This window comes from Amblyomma mixtum, chromosome 1 (assembly GCF_055824585.1).
Source record: "Amblyomma mixtum isolate Tamu chromosome 1, ASM5582458v1, whole genome shotgun sequence".
NCBI classification, from domain to species: Eukaryota; Metazoa; Arthropoda; class Arachnida; order Ixodida; family Ixodidae; genus Amblyomma; species Amblyomma mixtum.
In genome coordinates, this window is record NC_143012.1 from 26,310,963 (window position 1) to 26,337,137 (window position 26,175).

The 26,175-nt window shown below is 44.7% G+C and overlaps 3 protein-coding genes across 4 annotated transcripts in view; 2 read left to right on the forward strand and 1 right to left on the reverse strand.

Moving 5' to 3' along the window:
* The window catches only part of LOC149365811 (uncharacterized), a 90,120-nt gene that overhangs the window by 24,751 nt on the left and 39,194 nt on the right, over positions 1-26,175 (reverse strand). The window contains exons 2-8 of the mRNA XM_089546418.1: positions 23,754-23,819; positions 15,093-15,164; positions 6,094-6,126; positions 5,928-5,981; positions 3,365-3,433; positions 2,261-2,293; positions 697-750 (exon numbers count right to left, since the gene is read on the reverse strand). Of these exons, the coding sequence (XP_089402544.1) occupies positions 697-750; positions 2,261-2,293; positions 3,365-3,433; positions 5,928-5,981; positions 6,094-6,126; positions 15,093-15,164; positions 23,754-23,819 (381 nt within the window). The remainder of the gene's footprint in view (positions 1-696; positions 751-2,260; positions 2,294-3,364; positions 3,434-5,927; positions 5,982-6,093; positions 6,127-15,092; positions 15,165-23,753; positions 23,820-26,175) is intronic.
* The window catches only part of LOC149365812 (flavin-containing monooxygenase 5-like), an 86,469-nt gene that overhangs the window by 22,786 nt on the left and 37,508 nt on the right, over positions 1-26,175 (forward strand). The window lies entirely within an intron of this gene.
* Positions 7,611-26,175, forward strand: part of LOC149365813 (flavin-containing monooxygenase 5-like) — a 42,856-nt gene continuing 24,291 nt past the window's right edge. Inside the window, exon 1 of the mRNA XM_089546395.1 lies at positions 7,611-7,723. The gene's annotated coding sequence lies outside the window, so the exon portion shown is untranslated. The remainder of the gene's footprint in view (positions 7,724-26,175) is intronic.

Here is a 26,175-nt window from a genome sequence, read left to right on the forward strand (position 1 = left end):
AATTATGCACATCACTATACTATCACACTATACTATAGTACATGTCTATGTAGTATCTTAGTCTAACGATCCGGCAGAGCTGCGCCGTGGCGAAGCGCGGAGCTCGGCGCAGCGATCGCTTGTTTCTAGACGCAGACCCGGTTGCTAGGGACGCCATTACTAAGCACCTGCTACTCCACTCGAGGCTCCGGCAACACGCAGCGAAACTTCGCTTCGGACTAGCGTGGTAGAGCTTTCGCTCTAAAACGTAAGTTCTGATCATTTTGAATGTTCGCAGTATAAACTCTACCAATTGGCGTAGAGTCAAGTTATGCGTTTCTGAAAAATATATTTCACAAAGCAGGGACTGTTCCTGCTGTGCATTTCTTTATTGGCGCCGCGCATTTGTTACTTCAGTATAGTTGAAGAAAACAGGCACGTACTTTGTTGTGAAGCTTGCAGAGATTAGCGTGGATGAAGCTACTGCACTGTATAGCCGGCTGCGGCAATGCGCGTAATCGCACGCAAAATTAAACGAACTCTCAAGATTAAGCTGCTCTTTTCGAAATATATCAAATCTTGACTCGATAGCCTGGCGAACGTTACGTTGCCCTTATGGACAAATACAGCGGACATTCCCTTGAGGTCAAACGAAAGCACGGTTAAAAGTACTCCGTACAGAAGCATGCTCGTGGGTATTTACAGAATCGGGCTTACAGTTTTTGTGTAGCGGAAGCGGCACTCGGTGAGCAGTAGCGTGGCGGGTGCTTGCTGAAAAAAAGACGAAATTTGAAGCGCCATATGAACTGTCTTGTTCCTCTTGAAGTCTACATCGTTCTATGTCTGTTTCTATTTTTCTCTGCTATTTCTTTTCTTGTTTGAACTGCACAATTTCTTCTACTAAGCTGGAGCCAAACGCGAGCAATTTATTCAAACCGACACGCTGATTGTCGTCTTCAGCGCTGTCCATTGTAAAAAGTTAGGGATGTAAGTATTTATTTACGCTTAAATATGAGATAAAGACCTCGTGACACTCTAAGCAGAAAAGAGTAAAAAAGGAATAAGCTAGCTACCCTCAAACGTACTCCCAAGGAAGTGTGCTAGAAGACAGCTAGCTTATTCCTTTTTTACCCCCATATGGGCGTATTTGTGTTCAGAGTACAGGAAAGAACGCCTATAGTGTTTGCCAGCTGCACGAAGTTGTATTTGGTTGCGCAGGTAAAGCGGAAAATTCTAAACCTACATTAAACCACTGGTCCGGAACCAATGTTACGTCACGGTCTCGTTTAATAACTCGTGAAGTGGTCCCGCATGCAAATCCGGCTCGACGCATGCAAACGAATGGCGTCCTAACATCACTTGACACAAGAAGCGAGCTTTTTATAAAAGATGTCCGTTGTAAAAGTATTCCCGCGAGATGACGCCAATGGTTCAGCAAAGGGGACACAATCACAAGGCGGTGAAACGAGTAAAGCACTGCGCTTTTATACTATTTCGAAGAGAATTATTCTAAAAGCCGAAATAGTCTAGTTTTTGAACCAAACTCACGTTTGAAGTATGCTTCTGAAAGCACTGCTGTGTAAAGCTTTGTATCTGTATGCACCCACCTGCTCGGTCTTCCGAGGCTGCAGTATCTCCCAAATAAAATAAAATAAATAAATAAGAAACTCCAGCACCGGTAAACCCGGCGCCCTGCATGCTGGATGACGCCAAGACATATGGAACGGCTATTCACACAGGGCGCAATTAGACAGACCGCGACCCACTGCCTGCCAAATGGTTCAGACGTTAGAAGTACGGCGCTTGTTGTTTATAGACACTGAGCGAAGAAAAAAAAGGTTTTTCACTCTAAATCGATACAAATATAGATATCGCTCAGCTGCCGCCCCGAATGGAAACAGAACAATAATTTAAATACGAAACAGTCAAATATTATGCACTTCGTTTGAATTGGATAATTCTATTTGGTAGTACTCTTCGTGAAGAGTCTTAGCCTTAAAACTTCGGTTACTATGATTATTCACACAATCCTGGTTTTGATTATTCCAATACCTGCCAGCAAAGTACGCATGGATGAAGAATAGCACACTAGAATTTTTGCCGCAGAAAGATATAGAGAAAGCTTTATTAAAATATATTTCTGCCTCCTCATTCGCGGTCTTCTGCGACAACCCTGCATGGCCCGGGTTGCTGCAGAAAATCTCGAATGATGTAGGCGTGTTCTAAACAAGAACTTGCTTATACATGATCTTGCAAATCCTCAATGCCGGATTATACTCACATGTGGTGTGCACTTCCAGTCAAGTTCGCGTTGCTGTAAGAAACAGAATAGATAACGGCGTTATTTTATAAAAAGGATGCTGAAAGTACAAGTTTTGTAGGAGGGAACATTTTTTCCGAGGATGCTTTTGAGAGATTTTTTTTTACGCATGAGTCTTCGATATTATAGCCCTGGCTCGGGATAGGCACAGCAAAGTAGTCTTTAGAATTTCTACCAATAATTCACACGTAAGATTGCTTACTGATTGGCACAAGTCCCAGCCAGTCAAAAGAGTCGACGAAACTATGTCTGAGATAATGCCCTTTGGAGAGTTTTTTATTCGCCCAGGGAAACAGCTCATGCCTAGTTTTTAATGAGAACAACAGTCGCATTTCGAGACTTTTCGTGAGGGAAAATGAGACCAATATGGTACGATAAGAAAACTATTGTTTCACTTTAAGCTTTAGCCTAAACTGAAATCCACACTCGCAGGTTAATTAGATGTTCCCCCTAGGCCTCACCATAGTACAGTCAACGATGGGATAATTTGCCCCCCCCCCCCCCCCTTTTTTTTACTGAGCAAAACTCTATGGGTGCCACTAGGCGAAAATGCCGGCGTGTGTCTCTGCGTGACTGGAGAGTGAAGCCTCTTGAGCCTGCAGCGAGCTGAGGCGCAGCGGCACCCCTTAACGAGCTGCGAGTACGGAGAGAGGGAAAGCGGCGCTGCGGCTCCAAGTAAGGCGAAATATTTGTAATGGAACAAACGTAAAAGCATAAAAATGAATTAGCGACCTATAAAGCCAGCCAAAGTAAAGCGAAGCGTAAATTCAGCAAATGTAAAGCATAAAATGGTTAGTGAGCCTTTCTTTACTTTTATTACATGGATATATAACTAGTTTTTAGCTAAGGATCCAGGCAGTGATGTATATGTGTCTTTATAAAGAAAGTAGACATAGTAAATAAACTGATATGAATTGTAAAACCAGCCAATGCGCACTTGGCTCCTCGAAGATAATGAGCGGTTATTACGGGCGCAATAGAGCCAGCTCGCCAAAACACTGCGCGCTTGTAAGGTGTATGCGTTTGCAAGCTGGTTAGAAGTAACGATAATCCTTGGCCGCGCACCTCGATCTTGGTAGCGTTCTCAGGAAGGTCATATTCTTCTACGCAGCGAATGCATTTTTCCCTCTCTTCCTGCAAAAGAAAAGATTAAATAGAAGAAATACAGATACATGTAGCACTTCACCAACAACAGAGCTCCTTCTAATGTCTGGTGCGGCTGTCTAATCGTGACGGTCAACTGCAACGCCGTTGCTTTGCTGTGTACTTGAATGGGGCGAAGTATTAAAGGGGTGCACGCACTTTAGGCGTCTGTTTACTTGCCCTGAAAGGTGTGTGTTTTTGCCTAATAATCATGAAAATGAGCTGAAAAACACCAGTGTGAAGCGTTAATGATTCATTACAAACGATTTTGTACCGGAAGTTTTCGACTCGGTCGGCGCCTGCCCTAAGCGCACATTGATGTCGCGGTCGCCCGGCCAACCTGGACTACCCCATTCCGGAAGACGTCGGCGTCGCCAACAGGCGCTGGTTGTTCCTGTGAACAACCGCTGGCTTCAGTTACGTCACAATAATCGGAATAAGTGCACCTTGACCTCACTCTATGCGGGTGGAAATGCCGAGCGACTCCTCGGACAACATTCGAAATCATATCTAAAAAACAAAGTGACATATGATTTAGCTTGGTTCAATGTATAGCGGAATCCCCCAAGGTGGAGTAGATTTGTAATAAGGGAGTAATTGCTCACTGACATCCACTCGAGTGCAGCTATACGTCTACAAAGGAAAGCTAACCGCTTTCTCAGAATGATTTAGCTTGGGTAGTCATATTGCAACATAGATGCGCTAGCACTGGTTATGCTTATTTTAACTTGGGACACTTACCTGAGCTCCGCCTTAAGGGTATGAAGCGAGAACGTTAAAGGGTTGACTCCCATATATGCGGAATTGGTCATTGTCTACTCAACATTTATAGACCATTGGAAGTCCTCATACCACTCCTGGTGCAGCGGTGCCGAGGTTAAGAGATGCGCCACTGCCCATGCGACGGCAGGTGCTGCCACCTGAGGGTCTTGTGTGACCCAGGTTGCTCTTCCCGAGCAACCTATAGCCCCCAGTGATTAATTTAATTGCCGCCTGTCTCGGTGAGCAGTTTTCTCACGATCCGGTGGACAGGTTACGATGACGTCATAAGGTCACGTGATCTAGGTGGCCCACCTGCCACCTATGTTGCTTCTCTGGCGGTTTTTGTCCTCATGCTGATGGCGACCACGACGTCGGAGGATTTGCCGCTGAACGTACGCTATCGCACTAATTACGTTCCACTCAACGCCTGCGACTGACACTTGCTAGAAGGCCTTACGCCCGTGAAACAAATCATATACTTCGCTTGCGTTCGAAATTTTGTGTTTGTACCCCTTTAAATGCAGCTCTCACCCCTTCTCATGCCTTGTGTTTGTACGTTTCTCTTGCTCTTGAGCAGTGTACACTTCAGTTTCATTTGTTGTTTGCTTATTACAGTAGTAATGCATGCAGTTCATGCAACGTATTGTGTGTACTGTGTTTTTTTTTTTTGCTTTACTATAGTGCAAATCTGTTCAATTTATTCTCATGTATTATGTCCGTATTACTGTTCACTCTGATATACCGCTTCTGAGGAATACAAGGGTGTAAACTGCGAAATCGTAATCCAGAGTGTATGCGCCTTTTCCCTCATCGCCCGAGACCACTTTTGTGCCTGAATAAAGTTTGAACGAATCAATCGATCGATCGATCAATCAATCAATCAATCAATCAATCAATCAATCAATCAATCAATCAATCAATCAATCAAATATTCAAAAGCGTTGGTATGCATTATGCTCAATCGCATGCTGGGAACGCGCACCCGAGTGCCATATTTTTAACTAGTTGAGTTAAGTTGTTGTATGCTACAGGTGAAATTAGCCTGGCTCATCTTTAGCTAGTCGTTTAGTATCCCCTTCCGTGCCATTCCTAGCGACCCTAGCGGCCAATGATGCTGCCAGTCGTGACGTCAGAGGTTGCAGTTGCCAATCCTAGAGGGGCAAATAACATTTAGCAGTACCATCGGCACCACCAGTTATTGCGATTTGGAAGATGTAATGACGGCTCACGCCTTTAACTCGAGCAGTGCGGACCCAATAGGTGAGTCGCTCGGTCGAGGAGGCATCTGAGCTTCTCACCTAGCAATCCTTGACGTTTTCCAATACAGCCTTCTTTTATTTGTTCTCCGGCGTCGACAAACAAGACACGAATGGGGCAACCAAAGTTTTTATCGCTGTCTTGAAATACCAACACAGCCGATTTCTGAGGGTTTTATCCTCCTGGCATTCCTCATAACTGGAAACTTGACTGGGGTCGGTCACCTTTTTTCCTTCTTTTAATGTTTATTTTGTACTGGAAGGAAAACAAGCCTTTCAACGGCTGTATCAACGCATTATGTAAATGGACTTTTGCGAGAGGAATGCTGCGCGCCAGTATTTGTCGACAACCAGGGCACTCAGTTGCATGCTGAGTGAAGTGGGTTGCTTCATTTTTTATACGTCTATTTTATCTATCTGTTCTGCTGTTGCGAATAAAAGCAGCCTTGAACAGTTTGGAAACTTACCGTAGGGCGGTGGAAAGCGTTGCAGAGGATAATGGCGGCCTCCTTGGCTGTGTACTAGACATATAAAGTAAACACAAAAAATACATATAAAGAAAGACTCGCACTTAAATGGACTCATCGATATGCGCAGTGAATCCACTCGTCTCGCGGCAATAAAAGGACTCACCGGTTGGACGCATGCCTGGCGCATCTTGACGACCTGCGATACAAGAAGTAAAATGTGAAAGCATTCAAACGCTCGACGCGCGCCCCTCAAAATACATGAGAAGCAACAGAATTGTTGATCAAATATCTAGGGGAATCCCCCAAGGTGGAGTAGATTTGTAATAAGGGTGTAATTACTCCTTGACGTCCACCCTAGCGCAGCCATACGGCTACAAAGGAACTTCGTAGTTAAAGAAAAATTCGTCCCTTATAAAATTCGTCCCTTAGAAATTACTCCCTTATAATAGAATTGCTAAGGAGTACGACGAAAAGTTTTATGGTGTACGTTTTTTTTTTGTTTACCTTCAAAGGTGCCTACGGGACTATAGTGACCATGAAAATGAGCTCAAAACACCAGTGCGCACCGTTAAGAATTAATTACAATCGATTTTGTACTAGCAGTTACGATCTCTGTCGGCGCCAGTGCTGAAACGCACTTTGACGTCCCAGTCGACCGGCCAATCTGGACTACCACATTCTAGATGACGCCGACGTCGCCGGCAAATACTGGTGGTTCCTGAGAAGAATGGGTGGTTTCGATGACGTCACAAAAACTTTGAGGTCACTGCTGCGACCCGCATTGGGGCAATGCGAAAGCAAAACGTCCACATACTATATCGACGTCCGCGGCTGTTCTGACGTCCGTGTACTATATCGACGTCTATGGCTATTTTGACGTCTAAGTATTTTTTATTCGCGTTTTTCACGTTTAATTAATTAACAAATTACGCCTCATCAACGAAATTTTTCACACGGCACAATTTTATCACATTATCTATCACAGTCACACTTTCACATACTTATCGTCAGAGGACGACGCAATCGGGCGGATAAAATCTATGGACACGTTTTGCGGACACTTTTTGCTGATGCGACATAGCCAATAATGCTTTCGCATTAATAATTGGGTTAGGTGCCACCGTGACGTCACTCAATACGAGTGGAAATGCCGAGCGGCTCTTCGGACAGCATTCAATAAACAGCAACAATAAATGAATAAATAGTAATATTAAGTTAAGTTCCACTCAACGCCAGCGACCGAAACTTGCTAGAAGGCATCTCCTTAGGCCCATGAAACAAATAACATCGTTTGTTCGGGTTCGAACTTTCCGTGTCTGCACCAATTTAAAAATGCCGGCACAGATACCGTGACGTCTGTACCGCGAAGACAAGAGAGAACGCGTTCAACCCTTTCGTCACCCTTTCCCTCAGAGCTCTTTCAGTGCGATTTGTTTTCTTGCCTGCAAACTGGACTGGCACCTAGCCAGGCAAACGCTCGACATTGACGATGCTGCATAATTTGTCCCGGAAAACAACCAGTTATCTCCTTCTATTTTACTTTATTCTTTTTTTAACGCGCCCTTGCCTGCTTAGGTCGGTTACAGAGCCGTGTTCGGCGCGTACACGTTGCACCGGCTGACGAGAGTAAGGACGCGAAGCTTGCCAACTTGTTGTCTGCGGCGAGGTTTCTGTTCGATGCGAGATCCCCCCTTAGGCGGTTTTTCTGCAACAACCTTGTCGCAAACCCGATCGGTAAGGCCTGAGTCGCGAAAGCTCATTGAAGCAGAAGAAACTCGTCGCTTCCTGTAAAGGTGAGTTTGGTGAAATGCTGCTGATCCAATTTTTTTTCCAACTCGCAGTCAGAAAACATCGGTTGTTTGCGCGATGGTTGCGTACACGTATGTAGGTTTCGTTGTCCGGCCTGTCAGTTAGCTGGTATTCTTCGATAGGACAAAGCACGAATGTTCCCTTGGACTTCAATGCTTTCTATTTAGCCGCTTTGCCCGATCACACAACCATTTTTTTTTCCGCCGCTAACCGGCGTCCCGCAAACTTTTGTCTATGACAGTATACCTGCATGCGGAGACCGGGTACTTCGGTGCGTAGGTTGCTTCATAGGTTACGTAAATGTATTCAATTTTTTAATTATTCATTCGTTATGCGAACACGGGTGCGCCGTGCAAGTTTGGCTGTGCTGGCAGAAATTTATAACGTTGGCTTTGTTGGTGGTGGGGTACACGCTCGTCCTCATCGCATGGGCTACATACAGGGTGTTTCAGCTAAGAGTTTACACAATTTTTAAAAGTAGGCTTTTTGAGCTATGAGAGCGATTTTCTCATCACACCATTGTCAGCGGTGAAGTAAGTCAGAATACAGCTAAGACGTGCGAACTAGCAGGTTGGTTAAAAAATACCGAATAGTTAGCTTTTTAACTATTACTGTTAGACCCTTTAATCACTGAGAGGCGTGTAGCTCGCCCTCATTAATATCTGTACGAGGTTTTAGTACTTCAAAACCGCGGTTACCCTGGGCGCTGTGGGCCGACAAATTTTGGCCATTTCTACGAGTTGCGTGCACTGGAGAGGTTGCTTTGCCTGCAAGCTTCTCGAAAGCGCATGTATTTTGACGCGATGTAGCCATAATTCGTTGGGCCACAGCGCCGATGGTAACCGCGTTTTCGAAATTCTAATAACTGATATGGATATCAATTTCTGTAGGCTACATGCCACTCAGTAATTAATCAGTAATAGTTAAAAAGTTAACTATTCAATATTATTTAACCAGCCTGCTATTTAGTACATCTTCGCTGTATTCGGATGAACTACACCACTGACAATATTTATTTATTTATTTATTTATTTATTTATTTATTTATTTATTTATTTATTTATTTATTTATTTTTCAAATACATCACGGGCTCCGACTGGAGTACTATGTGAGGGGGGTTACATAACTGGGCTGCGAAACAGAAGCAAATAGAAGATGGTTCTTTTAACATCGTTATACAATAGTAAGCAACCAACCAGAAAATAGAACTAAATTGAAAATCACACTTCAGAACACACTTCACAAAAAAACACATTTCAGAACAATATGCTGCTTATTTTTTCTTTTAAAATAACATAATCTCTGAAGTGAACAATGTTGGTAGGAAGGCTAATCCAATAAATGATTGCACGGGGCAAGGATGATGAGTTGAATGTGGTGGTCCTTCCCGAAAGGCGTTTGAAACTGAAGTGATTATGCAATTGGTGAGATGTGCGGGCCGGTTGCGCAAGAGGTAGCGTGAAGGAATGATGGCTGCAAACAATTTTATGGAAGAGGCAGATACGTGCTATTGTTCTGCGATATTCCAAGAATGAAAGATATACCGACGCCTTAACGTTAGTTACGCTGGAATGTCGCCAATACTTGCGGGCATTGAAGCGAAAATCCTTCGCCGAAAAAAGCCCTCTTCTAACTCTAGAGCCGTATTTTTAAAAATTGAGTACAGTCCTAGGCGAGACACCCTGCATAAGATACGTTAGGCCACGCAGTAGTATTTAATGGACTTTTTTTTTAAGCGAAAGCGTACGGGATTCGAACCAAGAACCTTCAGATTGTGGGGTGGGCACGCAGTCCAAAGGCTACAAAACTGCGTCGCTTCTCGGAGAACAAAGGTGAACCTGATATATGAGCTGCCTTACGACTGCAGGCTAATAAAAAAAAAAAAGAAAGCTTTCGCACTCAAAGCACGTAAGGGACTTAAGTGCCTGCCTTAATTCCTTTTTTTTTTTTAATATGAAGTGGCTTCTTGCGTCTGTCGTCAGTTTGTTTGCTCCTTTTCGTTCTTTTGTGTGTGTTTGTGTTTTTGTTTTTTTCACAGCTCAAACGGTAATGGAAAAGGACGCGAATGCGCAAGAGATTAGCCGAAATTTCATTCTATCTAGTTACTAGTTTTGAGCTGCGACTCGGCTTGAGTCTAATACCCCTGTCACACTTGAGTCTAATACCCCTCGAACCGATAGTTTATCGACTCAAAGGTCATTGAGCGCTGCTACACGGGCGGTTCCAACGGCCTTCGAATAGTATATCGAGTCAACGGAGCAGCGCGGAACTTTATCGAGATTTCGAGGGCCTTCAAGCGTTGCCCAAGGTTTCCAGCGTTGCTTCGAGCGGCGCCAACGCGCCCTTACGTGCACGGTACAAAAGCATCAACAAACATTATTCTCCTAAACTTTAATGCAAGCAGTAAACTATTAGTCTTTAAAAAAATTGTACCGGTCTGGTTTAAACCGCATTAATTTTATACTCGCCATCGCAAAAGACGGTAACGCCAGCGGTATCAGTGTTGCAAGAGCGTTACAAAAAACAAACATAACATCGTAGTTTGGTTTGGTTTTGGTTTGGTTTATTGGCGTTTAACGTCCCAAAGCGACTCAGGCTATGAGGGACGCCGTAGTGAAGGGCTCCGGAAATTTCGACCACCTGGGGTTCTTTAACGTGCACTGACATCGCACAGTACACGGGCCTCTAGAATTTCTCCTCCAAAGAAATTCAACCGCCGCGGCCGGTATCGAACCCGCGTCTTTCGAAAAAGCAGTGTCTTGCAAGACAACTCAAATGAGCGTCAATAACTACTAAAAACCTCCCATGACACCAAAAAAGTGCATTACAAAATTGAGTTTAGATTTATGAAAATATTTTCGCTATTTCCGCAAAATCTAAAGTAGCGATTGTGGCGCCACATAAGCTTGGCGTAAAACACGAGAACCATTTCAATGGCCATTGAGGTTTGCCGTGTAGCAGCGACACGACTCCTTCGAGTTCGATAGTGATTGGGAATCTCGAAGGCTCCCGACTCAGTGGCCATTGAAACTGGCCGTGTGACAGGGGTATAACTTCTGCCACCTATGAATCTTCGCCAAACTGACAACAGATACTTGAATCCCACACTTGCTACAGAAGTGAAAGTTAGGAAATTTAACTGGACGGTGAGATTTTTTTTTTTTACTTATTATGATGCCACCACACTAGTCAGTGAGTTTTGTTTCATCTTTAAAACAGCATTCTTCTTATGAAATACAAAGAAAAAAATATGAGAAGGGGGAAAGCGGCGGTTTACTAGACATGGATGTGTAAGTGAGAGATGACGTTAAACAAGTTGTTTTTTTTTTTTTTAAGAAAGAATGCCACCTCATTTCTTTATGACCCCAGCCGTTTTACTTCTCAAATCGTGACTAAAGGAAAAAGTTGTGTGGTAGCCCCTAAAATCCTGGAGTATAGGCTGAAATCTTTGCTTTCAAATCATCTCAATACTTTATCACCTCAAATCACCTCACCTTTGTCATCTCAACTGGCTTCAATGACATAATTGTAGAACCACATCATCATGCGCCGGGTTCTATCACACTGCTACCACATAAGATGAAAGCTCAGCCGATATAAAATGGTTTTCTATATTTTCTATACACTTCTCATAGACACTGTTGCATTCCTATAGATATTTCTTTTTCTCTATGGATAGTCTATGGAGTGTCTATAAACAAAAGTATGCTCAAGCTGAACAAGGATCCGGAGGAAGCCTCAGACCACCCAACTTTTCGACGAGAGGACTTTTCTCCGTCTCAGACGAGGCTACCGTTCCGCCTCTTGTTCATTACGTGCTGTCAAGAATTCAATCTCCTATGCCCTTTAACTACAATGCTACTTTCGCGGCTCTTTTAGGCACAAACTAGAAAGCACCGAACTGGTTTCAGTGATTTAATTGTAAAACATCATCATGCACCAGGACCTATCACACCGCTACCACATAAGATGAAAGGGCAGCCCATATAAAAATGGTCGTCTATATTTTCTATAGACTTCTATAAGGTAGCCGCCGTGATGGCTCAGTGTTTATGGCGATCGGCTGCTGACCAGAAATACGCGGGTTCGATCCTGGCCGCGGCGGTCGAATTTCGATGGAGGCGAAAATATAGAGGCCCTTGTACTGTGCGATGTCAGCGCACGTTAAAGAACCCCCGGTGGTCGAAATTTCCGGAACCCTTCACTACGCCGTCCTTCAGAGCCTGTGTCGCTTTGGGATGTTAAACCCCTATAAACCATAAACCAAACCTTTTCTCTGAGGATAGTCTATTTATAGACAAAAGTATGCTGAAAGTGCATGGCCATAAATCAATTGTGGTTTAACGTCCCGAAGTAACACAGGCTATGAGGGACGCCGTAGTGAAGGGCTCCGGAAATTTCGACCACCTGGGGTTCTGTAACGGGCACTGACATCGCACAGCACAGGGGCCTCTAGAATTTCGCCTTCATCGAAATTCGACCGCAGCGGCCGGGATCAAACGCACGTCTTTCGGGTCAGCAGCCGAGCGCCGTAACCACTGAGCCACCGCGGCGGCTCAGCATAGGCAATTTTTTTACTACAATTTTTTAACCCGTATGTGCTTAATGCCCAATTTGTAGGAAACCGCTTTCGCGCTCAGTAACTCTAAATGTTTACTGTGTATAAAATCTTGCGCCCGCTAGAGCAGGTTAGAAAAGCTGAAAACGTTTCGTGCGCAAGTGCTGCTCTATGTGCGTTCAGTTTCGTGCGTCGCGTGAGCTCAGGAGGAGCCGCCAGAATCCTCTGGAAACACTGAGTAGATTAACATCTAAGGTTTGACGAAATCTCGACTGGTCGGGTGGAAGATTCATGTGTGAAAAGAAAGGAAATATGCCGGCCAATAGGGAGTCTTTAAAAGATGAAATTGACGTTACGGCTTCAGTGCGGAAGCCTTGTTCACTGAGCCAAAAAGCCCAGAGCACGAAGCTTAAGTAATCACCCTAGGCATCTTGCGTACTTAGCCCGGACATTACCATACCATCGTTGCGATTTAGGGTCTTATCTGTAGTCTGAATCATCAAGGACTCCAGATATCGGCGTGACAAACAGTTTTTTTTTTCCTCTTCCGACAATCGCTGCTTCTTCCCGAGGAATCCTGCGTGTCGTTGCTTCCACGTGTTCCTCAAGTGCGTTCGAAGCAATCTTCTAGTTTGCCACTTCGTTCTTTTGATCCCTCAAACGCCTTTCGAAGTTTACCACTCTCGCCAATGTAACAGCAGTCGCAGTCGGCGCAGGAAATTTTATATACTACGCCAGAAAATTTTTCTTTCTCGAGTTGATCCTCCACGGCCACCAGTTCGTGCCTCAGCTTACACGCAGGAGCGTGAGCGACATGCACGCGATTACTGCGACGCACTGAAGTTTCGTGCTTTGGGCTTTTTGGCTCAGTGAACAAGGCTTCCGTACGGAAGCCGGAACGTTCGTTACATTCAATTCAATCCAATTCATCTTTATTTTCAACATTTCACAATGTTGACGGTCTCCCAGGCAAAAAGCTGCAGCAACAGCTTGATGAGGTCTAGGAGCCGGCGGCAGGCAACAGTGACAGCAGTACAAAAAAATTTTTACACAAAATATCAATTGCTATACTTAAAGAAACAGCCACATTTTATCATAAATTTACAAAAATTTGAGGTGAAGTAAATGAATCAAAAAAGATATCGAAATATACAAAGACTAGGGTTAACATGCACGCGATACTGCCACCAAACCGATAATTGCACACATGAAAGGTTAAACTACTATATGTTTGTTTTTATTGCACGCGCTACCATTTCACGCCAGAAACAGCAAACACGGGTCGCTCCAGAAACTTTGAACGCAAAATTTTACGTGTTATTCGAGCGTTATTAAAACTAGATAGACTGATCTTATTTAGTAACACTGGCACTGTATAGCTTAATGACTGCAGAAGGTAATTAGTTCATCCTTCAGCAACTCCCTTTTGATCGGCGCTATTCCTTCCTTTTCACACTGAGTAATTACACCTCATCGACTACATTGTGATTACGCAAAGAAAGGAAACAAGTCTCATGCGTAGTAATTAGAAGACCCCCAAGTGTTATAAGAAATGTGACAATAGAGTCACGACATTTCAGTCTTTACGGCACGCAATAGCTAGTGAATAGTAGGACGACTCAAAATCCTGCGTTAAGAAAAATATTTCCATCAATAGAAGGATGGATCTCAATTCTGAAGTAAACATTTTACGTAGAAATATATATTTTTTAACATTTCATGAAGTTTAGGCATATACGAATAAAGCCTATACGACCATCTTGCCCATACCAATATGGACAGTGACGGAAGGAACCGACGGATCCACATCAGTGGGCATTTAATGGTCGACAAGACCTTGATTCTCTACCAAGAAAACACTCATGACTATGTAAACACACAAGCAGGAAATAAACAAACAAATGCAAACAACAGCTGCGCGACCTTCCTGCTCATGTTGGACAGATCGAGATCTCGGACTTCCTGACAGCTCGCGATCGTATTAGCACACAAAGAAAGCAGCGTGGCCATTCGAACTCGTGCGCCTGCGTTGGTTATACGTGGTTAACTCCAGAGGATCATATAGCTACAACGAAAGCTTGCAAATACGTGGGTTCTTGTGCAAGCACTTTCCTTATGCTGTGCGCCGTGCGGAACGCTTACGTGCTTTTTACTACTTGCTCTGAACGTTAGCGGTTCGCGCCCATTGGCTGTTTCACTGACGTCACAACCTAGAGCCCGTCTTTCGTTGTGCGGAACATATGCCTCTCCGTATGTTGGACAAAGGTGATCCTGCTCTAAGATAGTTTGTGACGTCAGGTTTTAAGATTGACCATGCGAAATGAAAATTTAGAACAAGATTTTAAAAAGCATTCTCTGACCTGAAATTCATTTCGTTTAATAGCCAGCGTCCTTTTCTCTGGCTGTGTCACTATCGGCCAGTGCAGGTATGCCGACCAATCACAGAACGCTGTGACGTGGCAGATGTTCCGACGATCTGGCCCCTTATTCGCGCTTTACATTGTCGCAAAGTTCGCACCACGTAGGGGGCTTAGGGGGCTCCAGAATGTCAAGGCGGGTTATACTTATTTTCCCAAAGAAACAGTTACTATTCGGCTTCATAGAGGTGGCGTCATATGCTCCCTATATTCGCTCACAAACATTCACATTGGACAACTGGCGCTTGAGGAGTGCTATGGAGCTAATTTTTCCTGTCCACTCAAAGGTAACTCTACAGCAGGTGTGCACACTTCAGAGATGTATAAATCGTGAATTTTTTTTTTCACGAAAGTATAGCTTGCGAAGCTCCACTTACGTCTAGTCTTCGAGGGGGAAAGTGGAGTTCGTAATCCTTGACACATTTCTTGCAGGACAGGACGTCGTCACTCTGTAAAACAAAACAAAACATAACATTGAAGTGATAAGCGTTAAGCGAAATACAAGAATGTATTTAGCAGCAATGACTGCGACATCACGGAGGTGACGGAACAAGGTGTACTGGAGAAACGAATTAATATTCCGTGTACAGCCAGCTGCTGAAAGCTGCCGGTCGTTATTGCGGTACATGCCTTGACTTAAAGTGGGTGCGTATCGCAACCTCGGCGTATTCTATACTTCACCCCCTTGGATGGACGCAAGAGGCACAGGCCACTTGCTTTTCAGCATCTATTGCAAACACAGAATGGATGGATAGAGTTTAAAACTGGTCATCTGTCTGACATAGGTTTTCGCTCGATTAAGCTGTTGTAAAATAGAAATAACAACACCAGTAAAACACGAGTGCAGTACGGCAGGTGACACAGCTGGAGGACGGTGATGCACAAGTAAATACATTTTATATTAAGGCGCGCCCTTACAAATCGACCATTGAGTGGAAAACATACATCGAAAACACACTGAAAAAAATTAGCGGAATTAAAAAAGTAAAACAAAATTCGGCTCCCCATTTCGCAGGTGTTGGAGAGTGGTAAATATACAGGGTGTTTCACCTAAGATTTTGCGCAATTTATAAAATTGTTTTTTTTTTTTAGTTAGAAGAGCGCTTTTTTCGGCATAGCATTGTGAGAGGTGTAGTACACCACAATAGAGCTAAGAGGTGCTAACTAGCAGGCTGGTTGACTAAAAAGTTAACTTTTTAACTATTACTGCTTCGTCGTTAATTATCAAAAGGCATGTAGCCCAACGTAAATAACATGCATGTCAGTTTTGAGAATTTCGAAAACGCGGTTACCCTTGGCGCTGTGGTCCATCAAATTCTGGCTACTTCGACGAGTGAATGCGCACTGGAGAGGCTACTTTGCCTGCAAGCTTCTCGATTGCGCATGTATTTCGGCGCCAGGTAGCATACATGTGTTCGGCCACAGCGCCGAGGGTAACAGCGTTTTCGAAATTCTAAAAATCGATATAAAAATTACTTACGGCGGGTTTCACGCCTCTCAATAATTAGGAGCCTAACAGTAATAGTTGAAAAGTTGACTATTCAATATTAATTAACCAGCCTGCTAGTTAGCATGTCTTAGCTGTATTCCGATGTACTTAATGAAATCCTAAAAAATGATACGGCTATTACTAACGACCGGCTACAAATCTCTAATTGCAAATAGGCGCCTAACTCTAGCAGTTAAAAACTAAATTATTAAAAATTAGTTAACCAGCTTACTACTTAAGACGATTCACCGGTCATCTGGTGTCCTCCAACACTGGTAATACTATGCCGCAAAAGCAATATTTTTCTCCAAAAAGCATATTTTTGCACTTTTATTGCGAAAGCAATACTACTTGCACTTTCACGCCTTTGCCGTGCCGCGGCGGTGACCACCATTGACCTTCATTTGACCTTGATTGCATTAGATTGGATTAATTTGGATTGGATTGGATTAGATTGAATTAGATTACACTAGATTACATTAGATTAGATTAGATTACATTTATATTAGATTTAGATAAGATTAAATTAGATTGGATTTGATTGTATAACCGATGCATCACCACAAGTCTAACCACAAGCACCACCACCAGCTACACTACGAGCTGAACCATGGCGTAGGTACGGATATTGCTTTCGCAATTACCGGGCTTAACCATGCAAGCTAAGCCACAGCGGACTTTTTTTCAATTGTTCGCTAAAGCACCTGGTATGCCACCAGAGTTCCGAACGTCTCGTAGGTGAATTGAATTCTTGTCCTGCGTCTTCCGGAGGTGCGGACACGCAAGGATAATACATGTCTAAGGACACGTGGCTTAGAAGCAAACGCCATAGGCTGTGCCTTTCTCACAAAGGCCGAACCTTGCTCAAAGGAAAGCTGCACGGTCGAAGAGAACAAAGGGTTCGAGATGCTCAAGACGGTGGTCTGCTCTCGAGCAGCAGTGATACGGGTGGCCCGAGACTCCGCGACGCGACCACCTTCAGAATGCCCCTCGAAACCTTCCTCGGGCTTCCGGCGAATGCCAGACTACTCACCAGGAAGCGACACGTTCCCCGAAAAAAGCGAGCCGTGTGCGTTATTACGTTGTTACATCATCGCGTCCAGTGCGTGACAGGTGCGAGATTTTCGCCTGCGAAGGGAAATGGAAACTTCGCACGGCTGCTTTTTCCCCCGCAACATATTTGTGTGCTACGACGGCCGGATGCGGTACAGCCGGATCGCATCTCAGCGACCTGTCCAACTCAAAGAAGGCGAGCACACTGCCGCGCCTGCCCGAGAATAAGAAAGAAACTGCGCGTGAAGTTCTGAGGATAGTCGTGGGAAGCCCGTGACTGACAGAGAAGGCAGTAACGGTACTGGTCCGTCCCACATGTTGCACGGCTTACAAGCGCGTATGGGCCGCGACAGCCCCGGAGACGACTTGCATTTCCTCCTCTCGAGTTTGTCTTTCCGCCTGTCGACTTCCGAGCGCCGCGCGTCAGTTCCGGACCACGAAACGAGTTGCGTTGCAAGGAAATGACAACAACAACAATAATAAATCAATAAACCTGGCAAAGCGAAATAAAAAAAAATCAAGCAAATACAAAGCAGATATGCTTAAGAGCCAATGACCCGGATTTCGGTGGTATCCGCCCCTCTATTCAGACTGCGTAACGTGCTACATATGGGCGATATCCTCAGTAGACTCTGCGACACGTTGATTGTCGAAATAATTCAGAAAGAGAGAGAGAAGTTGCTTTGGGGAGAGAGTGGAATCAAAAGGCTGGGGGGGAGGGGAAGGGGAGAGAGATTTCGGAAGAAAAGAAAGGTTACGGAGGGTATGAAGAGAAGGGGCAGAGGTGGGGGGGGGGGGGGGGGGGGGGGGGCTAGAAAGGGTGCGTATTGCGGTTACAGGTAAGCACGAACTCCTGCGCCTCGCCAGAAATAGAGCTCTGACACAATGCAGCGGCGAAGAAGAAAGGCGGACCCGTCTGGACCGACGCGGCCGGCTGGGCATCCAGAGGCGGCGCTCGCCGGTCATCTCCTTCGCGATTACGCATTCAGAGCCGGCGCCAGCGTCGAGAGCACCGCGGTGGCCGCCACTGGCTTTCGTTTGCCCCTTTGTGACTCCTTTTAACAGCGTCGTCTATCTCTATGCCGACGCCTCCATCTGCCTCCTGTGTCTCTTTGCTTCATTCCAAGAGCATCGCGTGAATTGCTCTAAACTTAGCCCGCTACGGCCTAGCTTCTCACAAACGGACGCTGCTGAAACTGTAGCGGGCTGGCGGAGGTGTAAATGGCGGGCGTGTTTGCTTAAACACAGAGGAAGAGAGCCCGGCCGGCTTTCTCCGTGTGCGCGCGTTTCTATAGGTTCTACTCCATTACTTGCTTTGAAAGTTTTGTTTTTTCTTCGAGTTCAGGGGAAACAATGGTATAGGTGGTCAGCTCGGCGGTTCTTGACACACCGCAACCCGCTGCCGTTGAAGAGCGAACCGTGAAAGGCTCATGCTAATTTCGGCCACCGCGTGGTTTCTTTGGGGTCAGGGAGCGCGGAGAATTCGCTGCCTGTGCTCCAGTTTTTTTTTTTTCTTACGCGCTCACTCCCTTCCCGTGGTTTGACTGCTTCCGTGCGTAGCCCCGCAGGATGCAACGCACAGCCGTTCCAAAGCAGGTGTGAGATTCCCCTCCTTTCCCCCTTCGCACATTTCGAGGTACCTCGAACGGTGCGAGCTACTTCATAATCGCGGAAGTTTACGATACCTACTTCGTCACGTCTCTGGGAGACGGGAATGACGAAGTAAAAGGAACCGCGCATGCGCCCTCTTCGAAAGTACTGTAGAGGATAAAAGGCGATAGCATATCCTCCGTGAAATTCTCTCGTATATTGGCCGATACATCGTATTGGTCGATTCCCTCCCCCCCTACTGAACTTCGTGGGCCGGAAAAAAATCCAGGGGGGCACCTCGTTGACCTAAAGTGCGGTGAGGCGAAAGCCTTTAGCGCGGTGTTGCTGCTTGTGTCACTGATTTGTGGTTAAGATGTTAATTGAGTACACAGTTGTTTGTGTATCTTAATTGCTGGAGACACTGGAGGGCGTTTGGGAAGCATCCGTCTCATTCGACGCCTTTCTGCAAACACACTCCAGCGTCCTAGACAAGGAGAACTGCATATGCGTTGGTGCGTTGGCAGGAAGTAGCGTAGCCATTAGCACGCTCGGATGCAGAACGGAAGGATGTTGGTTCGAATCCCAGCGTGCACAAAGGTATTTTTTCTATTGTGACTAGAAGAAACGTGACACCTCTGCTGACAACCTTCTGTCGACAACCTTCTGTCGACAACCTTCTGTCGACAACGATGAGGCATTAGAGGCTCTCGCCTTAAAACATGAAGTTTCCTTGCTCCGCGAACCGAAAAGCGTGCTTCAATGGGTGATTTGGCCTCAGACGTTTATTTATTTATTGGCCGAGACGGATTCTGTGCTCCTTCACAGTTCCAGGTCACTGCTCTAGATCACCAATTAAAATACGCCATCAATCAGTGAAGGCTGGAAGGCGTCCGGAAAGGAAGGCTTTCTGCACTATTGCAAAGCTGGCATTGTTGTCTCCGTTTGTTTTTGTGCGTTTAAAGCCTGTTTTGCGCTTCGCACAGTACGCGACCCGCATATTGGTTGACCACCGAGATTGGAGAGCGCAAATTTGAAACAAAAAACAACAACAACAGAAAAGCAGGTGGACCTATATGCGAGTGATTACGGTAATTCGTTCTTGAAGATCTCTGCGGCTGAATTCTTGGAATACTGACTTTGCTCATTCGATTAAATTGTGCTTCGGGAGCTCGCTCTTCCTCATGTGCTTCAGTTGTGCACTGGACAAGGCTACCAGTCGAGCAGTGAAGTTACACTTCTTTCTGCGGAAAGTTTTTGCTGGCCGGCTGGCGGCGCGATTAGTATGTTGCTCGAAGCCACCAGCGCTTGCTGTGAAATTTTTAGGCTTAGACTGATATAATGTCTGATGCGCAACACTGTTTATGCGCAGCACTCACTTTTTGTGGCTTATCACACCGAGATCTATTAAATCTGCATCAGCCTTTGTGCTCAGGTAGCTCTTGCATGTGTCGCCCGCATGCTAGTGAACTACCAACGATCCTTCTGAGTTTTTCTACGCACACACTTTAAGGCAACCCCAATCCACAAGCTGCCCCGCACATACAGGAAGAAATACGCGACTGTAATGCCTGTTTTCCCCTTCCCGAAACTATTGTTAGTTTAACATGTTACATGTGTGCATTCACGTTTTCTATTTGAGCCGATCAGTGAAGCCCATCCATTTCACAATCCGCAGGTGTGTTTAGAGAAACAGTAACGAGGCTCGAATTTGCGGCACTAAAGTACTGCCCGAGTGCCGTCACCAACCGACTAGTCACTCACTTATAGTATTAGATACTCCATTTTATTGTACTACACTGTGTACTGGGTTTCTCGCAACGATAGGCAGTGTATAACCGGAGAGGTTAATACGATGGCCACTAAAATCCAAGCTCAGCTTTTCTCCTGGAACTTGTTTCGGACAACCCCACACCAAAATTCGGCTGAGCCACCATGCCATGGCGGCAGTTTGCTGCAGCTGAACACGTGACACGAAGTTTACGGCTAAGTTCATCCTGCACGTAAAGTGGCGTTCGCGTTAAAATGAATCTGGTGCCCCGCGTATACATGCAAAGCGGGGAAAGTGGTACACATACGTCGAATCTATATCTTTCCAGCATATCTCCAAAACAAGTAAAGCATTCATGTGTGCTCACTCACTAACTAACACGACTAACTTCACGCGCGGAGTTCCTGCAACACCACCTCCCCACCATGGCAGCAATGTGCACCGACGTTTAGAGAGAGCTCGCCTCGCGCTGCTGCCTGCAATCACGGGCACGGCTGGCCGCTACCGTGGAGTTTAATTGCTCCCGTACAGCGGCAGTCGTGGCAGGATGAAATACCGACGCCATTGTTAGCTTGAAAGCCAGCACGTGCCCTTTCTGTTGGTTTCGCGAAATGGCGCTGCAGCGGGCCGCGTATTACGGCTCGCCGGGAAAGAGCAGATTGCAGCGGTCTCAGAGTTGGAAAGCAAAAGAAAGAAAGAGCGTAAGAGACAGAAAGAGAAAGAAGAAAGACGAATGGATAACGACTCGCAGCAGCTTCCCATTAGCGAACGGAGATACAAAGGAAGCAAGGAGAAGAAAAGAAGCAGGGAAAGAAACAGAAGAGGGGAGAAAGAATGAATCACGAAGTGAGAAAACGAACAAGCGAAGAAAGAGGTAAAAAAATAAGCAACAGGGAAATTAAAAAATATAGTAAGGAAGGGACGAAGGAAGAGGCACTAAAGGTAGGCAGAAAGAGAATACAAAAAAAAAATTAAAAGGATGAAAGCATGGTAAAAAGAGATGGAAAACAACAGAGTGAATGGAATGAGCGCGCACAGGAACGCGGAAACTAGGCTTTCGCGCTTGGGTTTAACGACTGACCACTAGGCTCATCTATCTTGATGTAGTTAGTAAAGAAATGCACGCGTATGGCTTCATTGACGGGCTATTTATAATGCCACGATGCCCATAGAACCAAATTACGACTTGCAAATGCTTACTTTATGCTACCTGCAGGCAGCTTTTCCGACAAAGATCCATTTGTTCTTCAAGGCGAAGGCTCTGCGTATTATCAGCTGCGTAAATATTGCTCTGCAACGGGCCCATCTTGGGTCTAGTAGAGCGTGTAACTAAAAAAATACGGATGTGGTGCTTATCATAACAAAAGCATGGAATGCGCGAAGAACAATCGTTTTCCGATTAATGGAAAGTGTCTAAAAATGTCCCTCGCTTTGAAAACACATGCGCCTCTATACGATGAGATGATAAAGCTATAGGGCAATACTGTTGTTATCGCATCAGAGACGAGTAGCTGTAATTGCAGTAGGACAAAATTCTTGTAAAAAATTGTGTTTATAGCTCAGTTATATTCAGTCATATTTTGAACAGTCCCTGGTTACAAGCAAACTTCCTAAACAACGGAAAATCGGAAGTATCGTTCCACTTCATATGTCTTGGGAGTAAAGACGCCTTTGATAATTATCGTCCTACATGTATAACCAGTAACTATTGCCGACTGCTTGAGCACAGCTCATTCACTAGTATTTTTAACGACCCAGAAAGCAGCAGAATAAAACGCTAATTATTCCTAAATTTTATTATTGTACAGAAGTCTAGGATCCTATACATGACTACTTAATAACATCGCTTGAATTTGTTCATGGTATCGTTCACTTCATTCTGCTTAACCATGATCGGGGAGCAAGTACAACGGTATATAAAATGTATTCAGGTATTTCCATATTAGCATCCCGGCGAAAGGGTTCGCAATTAACTTAATTCCACAAGTTACATTATCATTTCACTTTACATAATAAATGAATACAAAGAACACAGTACATAAAACATCGCATGGATCATCCTCTCGAAGTTGGCATCCTTATATGTAAAGCGATTTCTATCTTTCACTGATTTCTTCTTCGTGCACCCAAAGGATGGAACGATAATCCATGTAGCATTGTATTCATTTCTGATAACAGCGTTTCGCGCAAAGCTTTAGCAAGCATTGTGTCAGTATGAAAGATTTTTAAAGTACTGTTCTGGCGCAATCCCATATATTTACTAAACCTAGGTAACATTGCATAAATTAGGAGAAATATTCTCCGTGACTAATATTTTCTTGTCTTTCGTTTGCGCCTTTTTACCCGCTCACCAAGACAATGCCTGAACAGCTCTGGGAGTTCATTAATTAACGCAGAGAGGGACTTTGTTTTGTAAAAAAAAAATCAATGTTTAAATTCTGCATCTTATTTCTTAAACTTTTGAAAACTATATTACTCTTGCCGATTCGCGTTTCCAAACATGCGTTTTCGTGCTTAGGTCGAGCAGAAAGGTGCGAATTTTCAGATTTTGTTTGCATTTTTTTTTAAACAGCATGTTTCGAGGTTTCTGTATGTTCTTCTCCGGCGTGAGCAAAAAAGATTTTCCTCGGGTTCCAACCAATCACTTTTACAGACCGGTACCAGAATCAAAGAATCAAAAGCCTAAGTTGATGTCTATTTTCATGACAAAAAAGAACATTCATAGGTGGCAGTTTTAATGAACATAAATGTAATTTCTTTTCAAAGCGCCGATTTTCACATCAGCTGTGTAGAACGACAGTTTCTGCGGTCATGAAAAATTTCAACGCTCTGCAAACAGTAGCTTTTAAGAAAAAATACGTTAGTAGAAAAACAAAATAAAAATATTAGACATAATTTTTGTCCAGTTTTAGCGCTAATGCAAGCTGCATCTATTTATCAGTTTGCTAACAAATTTCGTGCCCATAGCTGCCATTTCAACTGCTCTACGACCAATTTCTTAAAGTCATTTACGAAGTCTCACCCCACCTTGAGAAATTCTTACAAATATAGCCCAGGATGCTTTAGATTCCAAGACACGCCGGGATTTTTCTAAGAGTTCCAGGATTAGGACCAAAGGTATGCCCACACAACACTTACGTGGTTTACATGCCTGTACCTCCACTCACAGTCCTTGATGACGCGACCCTTGGGTCCAATAGGAACCTGCAAGCAAGACAAATAAGGAAAATGAAGCAGTTAAACATTACTGTAGTACAAACCAATACAAATGTTCAAAGTTGAAGAGCTGGGTAAGGGAATGGGAAATGTTTTTTTTTTTTTCCCCCTCCTGAGTGACCGAGTGTGTAATTCCGACAGATCTCTTACAAGCACCTTACTTAGTGTTCGCTCATACCTCCGACCGTGTTCATCTTTTCTTTAGGGCAACAGAATGGAAAGCTGGGCTAGTTGTAGGTTGTTCATGATGAAAATTTCTGGGCGCGAACAAACAAAGGACAGCGAAGAAACCACAGGACAAGCGGATTTTTGCACTTCGTATAATGCTGTGAGCACATGTGATTGTTTAGATGAGACGATAATTAATTAACATTTGCATCGTTTGTAGCGTATGCGATACGCCGACTGCAGGAAGGTGAGAACTTGTAGTACATACGGAAAGCGCTACTTGGTAGTTCACAACGAAGTTCTCAGACCACCAACATGCTTTTCACATGTGAAAAATTTATGAAAGAATGCAGATGAGTCAGTGGAATATTTATTTTTTCCTAGGCCAATGATGCCTTCGTTTACTATTCCCATCCTCCGCTCCTTCACAACAACCGTGAGAGGGCATGCCCTAAATTCGTTGTATGAGCGTCTTCATAGTTTTATTACTGAAACCGGGAAATTTTGCGTTAACGCTTCTTTTTCTTTACTTTCCCCTCAAAATGTGTAGCTTTTTTCTCATCTCTTTTTTTTTTTCATTGATTTCAATCATTCATATCACCTCAAAGTCTTTCACAATTCATTACGCACCTTCCCTGATTCTTTATGAACCGTTTTAGCTAAGTCTGGGGGAATTTTTCTTATGCATGGGCCTGCACCAAACTCTGGCCAATCACCCACCGTGGGTACGTGTCATTCCTTCAGTGTCAACAACAATGCCTGTTGTTCTACTACGTGGCAAGCACTCTCTCCCAGGAGACCATGCGCCATTTCCTTGGGGTCACAACAACAGCGACGGCGCAGCTCAACGAAGCATAACACAACACAACAACAACAACAAGCGCGACCTGGCGTCAGCGTTTAGCGCGACTGCGAGTTGACCAATTGACAGTAACCGCTGCGTTTTGCCTGTCACTCACTTCTACCCACATTCGATTGCGAATGGGACGTCCTCCTGCGGCGGTCGCCGATTAGGCCTTATTCGCGAACCGCCCTGCTCGACTTTTCTCAGTGCGTGCCCTCCGGCGAGTCTGAGTAGCAAGCTGTAGAGGTGGTCGCGATTGCGCAAATTATCGCCGTCGTCGTAATGCATTACAGCGTCGATAATGACCGAGATAGAGCGCGCGACTGTAATTGGCGTGTGCCCCGTCAGATGGCGTGCGTTCTTACCCGTGAGTGACGTCTGAAAGAGCTTTGAAATGAGGACTAGAGGAACAAAATTTCTGACGTTACGCACATTCTGGCTTGTTTGCGCACCTGTGCGTTTGTTACATTGCTGCCGTATCGAAGACTCGGTGTTCGAACTGTCGTAGCAAAGGCGGTCGACGGGAAAGGCCTCGTCTTCTGTGCTTCCGAATCCGCGTTGCACTTATTTTTTCTTCACGCTTGGTTAAAAAAAAAAAAAACATGAAACGTTTTTCCACGACGTGCAGGTACAAGGTACAAGCGAAGCCCCCGCAGTTCCACAGTTATTGCCTTCTCTCTTCATTACATGTTACTGCAAGGTAATAATGATGAGTCAAAAGACAATAAATCGAAAAAAAAACTCATAGGTAGTCGCTGAGGGGATCGTACCTTCAACCTAACGGGAAGTGGCCACTTGCATTTCGACTGAGGAAAATTATTCGATTGTGTCGACTGGAAATTAAGTTTTGATTCTATAAAGAGGTATTGAATGCGTTGTTTTTATTGGAGCTGTGAACAGAAATATAATTTCGCTCGTTACATACGCTATGCCGTTCATAGACTGGTTCATTACAACGAGGTTTGCTGTTATTGAACGAGTTCTGAACTCCAAATGGGCCTGTTTGCTCTTGCCTCTGTTTCAGGTACTTCTCACCTATTGCATCAAATTCTTGACTTGGCGTCTGACCAGGCTAAACTGGTGGAGGTGGTAGTTATGAGGAAATGAAAGGCGCAGTATCTATCTCACTTTTGGTGGTCCCCTCATCTACGCCTTGAGGGAAGACCTGAAGGAGGAAGTTAAATAAGATAAAAAGATAGTCACTGTAGTGTATGGTTTGGTTTGGTTTATGGGGCTTAACGTCCCAAAGCGACTCAGGCTATGAGGGACGCCTTAGTGAAGGGCTCCGGAAATTTCGACCACCTGGGGTTCCTTAACGTGCACTGACATCGC